Source organism: Saccostrea cucullata, unplaced genomic scaffold (assembly GCF_032062105.1).
Source record: "Saccostrea cucullata isolate Sc308-1 unplaced genomic scaffold, CSIRO_AGI_Scuc_v1 ctg5330, whole genome shotgun sequence".
Lineage (NCBI taxonomy): Eukaryota > Metazoa > Mollusca > Bivalvia > Ostreida > Ostreidae > Saccostrea > Saccostrea cuccullata.
Genome location: NW_026938554.1, coordinates 70341 through 74603, shown reverse-complemented (window position 1 = coordinate 74603; position 4263 = coordinate 70341). Strand labels below are relative to the sequence as shown.

The window sequence follows — 4263 nt, the reverse complement described above, 5'->3', positions numbered from 1 at the left end:
GCAGGTAAGGGTCTTTATCATCATAGCAACGCCTGTCTTGACAGGGGTCTTTGGTTTTTAAGGTCTCATCCAAATGACCCACAACTCTCACCCCAAGCAGTGGCTATATACCTACTTCTTTAAAATGGAATGAACTTTTAAGGACTGTTATTAACTATAAAGTTATTTTGTTAAACAACGTTTGCATCAAAGATAGATAATGCTACTATAAATTTTGCAATGCAATTAATATAAGATTAACTCACAGAAATTGTATATTTAATCTTATTAATTACTTTCTTCAGAAGTCGTCACTTAAGGAATCGAGGAAGACCTTCTTCCATTCTTATTTCTGTTGATTTTTTGAAAATTATCTTCCTTTTCATTCCCGAAAGATATATACATATCTAACACCAAAAAAGCGTATTTTAAATAATTTTTACACTGATTTGTAATTTTATGTATAAATTCCAGAAATATATATTTCATGTATGTATCATATATGCTTCGACATAATGTTCTTGGTGTATACTTGTTTGGTAAATTTGATAAAAAATACAATATTTAATGATCAACAAAAGCAAACACTGGAAATTTGAAAAAGATATTCGAATAAAGTATATTTCCAATTTTTTCTTCCCTTTACACTTATCTTGGGTTTGTCCATGGTTTGGCGGACGTTATGAAAAAGATATCGTTAAGTGTATCTCTATTTTTGTCGTTTTTCTTCCTTTTAAGATTAAATTTTTTATCAGTGTTTTCCACTTCTCCATAATTCTAACATTCATACGTACTACTAGTATCTTTTGATTCATTTTCTGAAAATTATCTCAGTATTTAGAAAATAACCCAGTATATTCAAGTCAATAGGATAACAAAACCGTTAATTTCATATTTTTAAGGATCATAACATCTTGGTGATCAGTAATCTCTCTCTCTCTCTCTCTGATAAAACATATCATTGAAAATAATTGTATATGTCTTGTAGGAAAAGTGAATTTATATGCTTATACAGTGAAACTTCTTCAACTCCCCCCACCCTGGAAACCAGTTCTCCCTGAATATCGGCCGAATTTATAAGTCCCGGCAAAATTCACAACATTTCTTAACACATAAACTCTCATAAAACCGGCCACCCCTTAAAAACCGGACACCGGCCACTTTTCCAAGAACAAAAGTTAAAAAACATAGGAAGTTTCCCCTCATCATACCGGCCACTTTTTGATTATATATAATTGTCATTGGCCAAAGGGGTATATGAATATATTCATAACTAGATGCTTTTATGAGACAGTAATACCCGCACTTAATTGTCTACCTCTAAATCCCGTATAATTGGACACACAGGGAAGAATCAAATTCTAAACTTTACACGAAATATATATATATATAAATATATATATATATATATATATATATATATATATATATATATATATATATATATATATATATATATATATATATATATATATATATATATATATATATATATATATATATATATATATATATATATATATATATATATATTCTCTTGGATTGGAAAGGAGAGCAAAGAACATTCTTTCGAAGGAGTAAAACTAAATAGAGGGAGAAATCTTAAAGGTCAGAAAAAACGGGGGAAAGCCAGAAGCGGCCCTGTGGATATGTATTTCATTGAAAATGGAGAAAAGAGAAAGCAGGCCCTCTACCAGAGGAAAAAAACCCTTTTCAATAAAGTTGGTATTTAATTTATATATAATTGTATATAAAGATTCACGATCAATAACTTTCAAAATCTATCACCTTCACTTTCATCTTCTGTAGTTTGTCTGCTGTCCATGTGTTCAATTATGCTGCGCAAATCTTTGCAAAACTTAATTAATATGGCTCTTTTCTCATTCTTAACCTCCTTCCACAGACGATTCTGTTGCAAACCTAAATAAATGCACAAAATATTTAATTTTAATTTGTATTTTGGAAAGATGTAATTTAAAATATTGTAATTTAATATGAATTTTTATAATGAGTTATTTTTTGGAGGGGGGGGGTGTTAAAATTTTACCCATTTCAAAGTCTTGATCCTCGACCCTGTCCAAGTCTTGTAGAATTAGCTGAGTAATTTCTTGTTTATTCTTCCTCTCTATGGAATTAAAACTTTTTCTATCATCGGGAAGTATGAAAACAGGTTCTAATTTACAGGTGTTTACTGAATTTACTTTGGAACATTGAGAAATAAAAAGATTGTCTTTGCATTTTTGGGAGAAATGTGCGAAATCTGGATCTAGCACTTTATTAGACAGGCTACATGGAGAAATTTGTCTTTTGGGGGTTAGCAGGTACTCCGCGTCCCTTAACTCTGCTCTCCAATGCAACATTTCTTTCTGTAAATTCGTATGGTAAATAGCAGAGTCATGTGCATCGTCTTTGTCTGTAGATGCGTACATACAATTATGAAGGTTCTTGGTAATCTAAACAATATATACATATCTTTCATATATCATAAATAAAAATTGATTTGAGAAAACTTAAAAAAAAAAAATAAAGACATTAAATCTAAAATACCTAGTTTTCTTTATATGTTTTTAAGTAATATAATATTTTACACATTATGAAGATATATCATGCAAACACTTTGATATAATTTAAATAGTACAGTAAAACTCGTTTAGTACGAACACGAATATAGCGAGTTCACGGATATAGCGAAGTTTTTCTGCGTATCCTGCAAAATTCAATTCATGATAAGACATTAGTTATTAAAAGTAAGTTTTGAAATATTTGCTTCACTAACATATTTGCTAGTAGCACTTGAAGGAAAACATGCATATTGCGAATTCGCTATATGTTAATACGAATTCGTTATACGTCATAAATATGTAAAATACATGTATCTAGAATTAGTATTTCATTAATTATATATTATAGGCCAAAGAGTTGAACATCACAACTAACTGTGATGTACTGATTATGATAAGAACACCGTGTGGCCAAAATCTACACTGGTACACCCCTCATTTTCAATAGGTACATTTAGTTCTCTTTATTTTATGAGGATTTATTTTAATTACATCTTTTTCTTTTATTTCATGCACATGAAATGATAAATAAAAATTTATTTTAAATAGGCCTTTGAGGATTTGAATTCCGTTACAACCTCTAACATAACTCCAGCACCACCCTGCATGTCACTTCCAACCCCATCTAACTCTTCTCTTTGTGAAAAGACCTCTCCTGATCAAGAACCCACCCTTCCCGATAAAGAACCCACCCTTCCCGATACAAATTCCATCACTGTAAATTCTTCTTTCAGCTATCCTTCCCCCCAACCATCTACCTCTTTTTCTTTCTCAATTTCTTGCACCCAATCCGACCCAGAAAATTCACCTAAATCTAATAAACGGAAAAGAAGTACGCCATCAACAAATGCTACAACAACATCAGAAAAGGGTTTGAAGAAAAAAAGGAGTGTCCAAAATAAATCCACACAAACGGAGGCTTTCGATGCTGAAGTTAATAACCAGTGTAATGTTTGCTTAGGAAAGGAGGACAACGGCCAGTTGATAGGATGTTCCCATCGCGGAAATAAATGTGAATATTGGGTCCATGACAGTTGCTTAGGTTTCAACTTTAAAACTAAGAAACTTGTTAAAAAAGTCAAGTTTCTATGCCCAAAACACATGAAGTAAATAAAATATAAAAGTATTTCTAAAATAGCATTTGTTAGTCTTTTTATTTTCAATGTGGTAAAATTATGCAAATTATTGAATATTATATTTGTGCATATACATGCGACCATTAAAATGGAATATGTGCGAAAATTTATTAGAATGTTCTTTGAAAATACATATAAAAAAATAACCTTCTCTAGTTTATGTAAATTACAACACGTCTGTCGCCAGTGTTTATCTTGAGGAGCACCAGGGGGAAGCCACCTCTAAATTAATTTATTCTTTGCCTCCAAAATGAAATCACAGCCCTTCCCTTTACTGGGATGACCTGACTCTATATTAAAAGAAAGTAGGAATGAAAATAAAACAAATATCTAAATATTAACAATACGTATTTATTAAACTGATAATTTATATTTTTATGCAGAAAAGAAATATTCTCTTATAACAAAAGCTATAAAAAAATGTAAGAAGTTTGTTTCCGAATACGAGCGTTCAATTTCGAACGCACCATTGTAAAAAGTCGTCTGCTTAAATTCTCAGCTACATGAAAAAAGGTAAAGAAAGTGGCATTAGGTAAGATTTGTTTATTTTAACATAAACAATGAAATTATTAATTTCAAATTTAGTA

At 30.6% G+C, this 4263-nt stretch overlaps 1 protein-coding gene across 1 annotated transcript; it reads right to left on the bottom strand.

The window, feature by feature from the left end:
- Positions 1 to 1582: 1582 nt before the first annotated feature.
- LOC134250607 (uncharacterized) lies at positions 1583 to 2544 on the bottom strand. Its single transcript, XM_062732968.1, has 2 exons — positions 2027 to 2544; positions 1583 to 1899 (listed from the first exon to the last, which is right to left on the bottom strand). The coding sequence occupies exons 1-2, from the start codon at positions 2406 to 2408 to the stop codon at positions 1754 to 1756; spliced, it is 528 nt and encodes a 175-aa protein (XP_062588952.1). The 5' UTR covers positions 2409 to 2544; the 3' UTR covers positions 1583 to 1753.
- Between the last annotated feature and the right edge of the window lie 1719 nt (positions 2545 to 4263).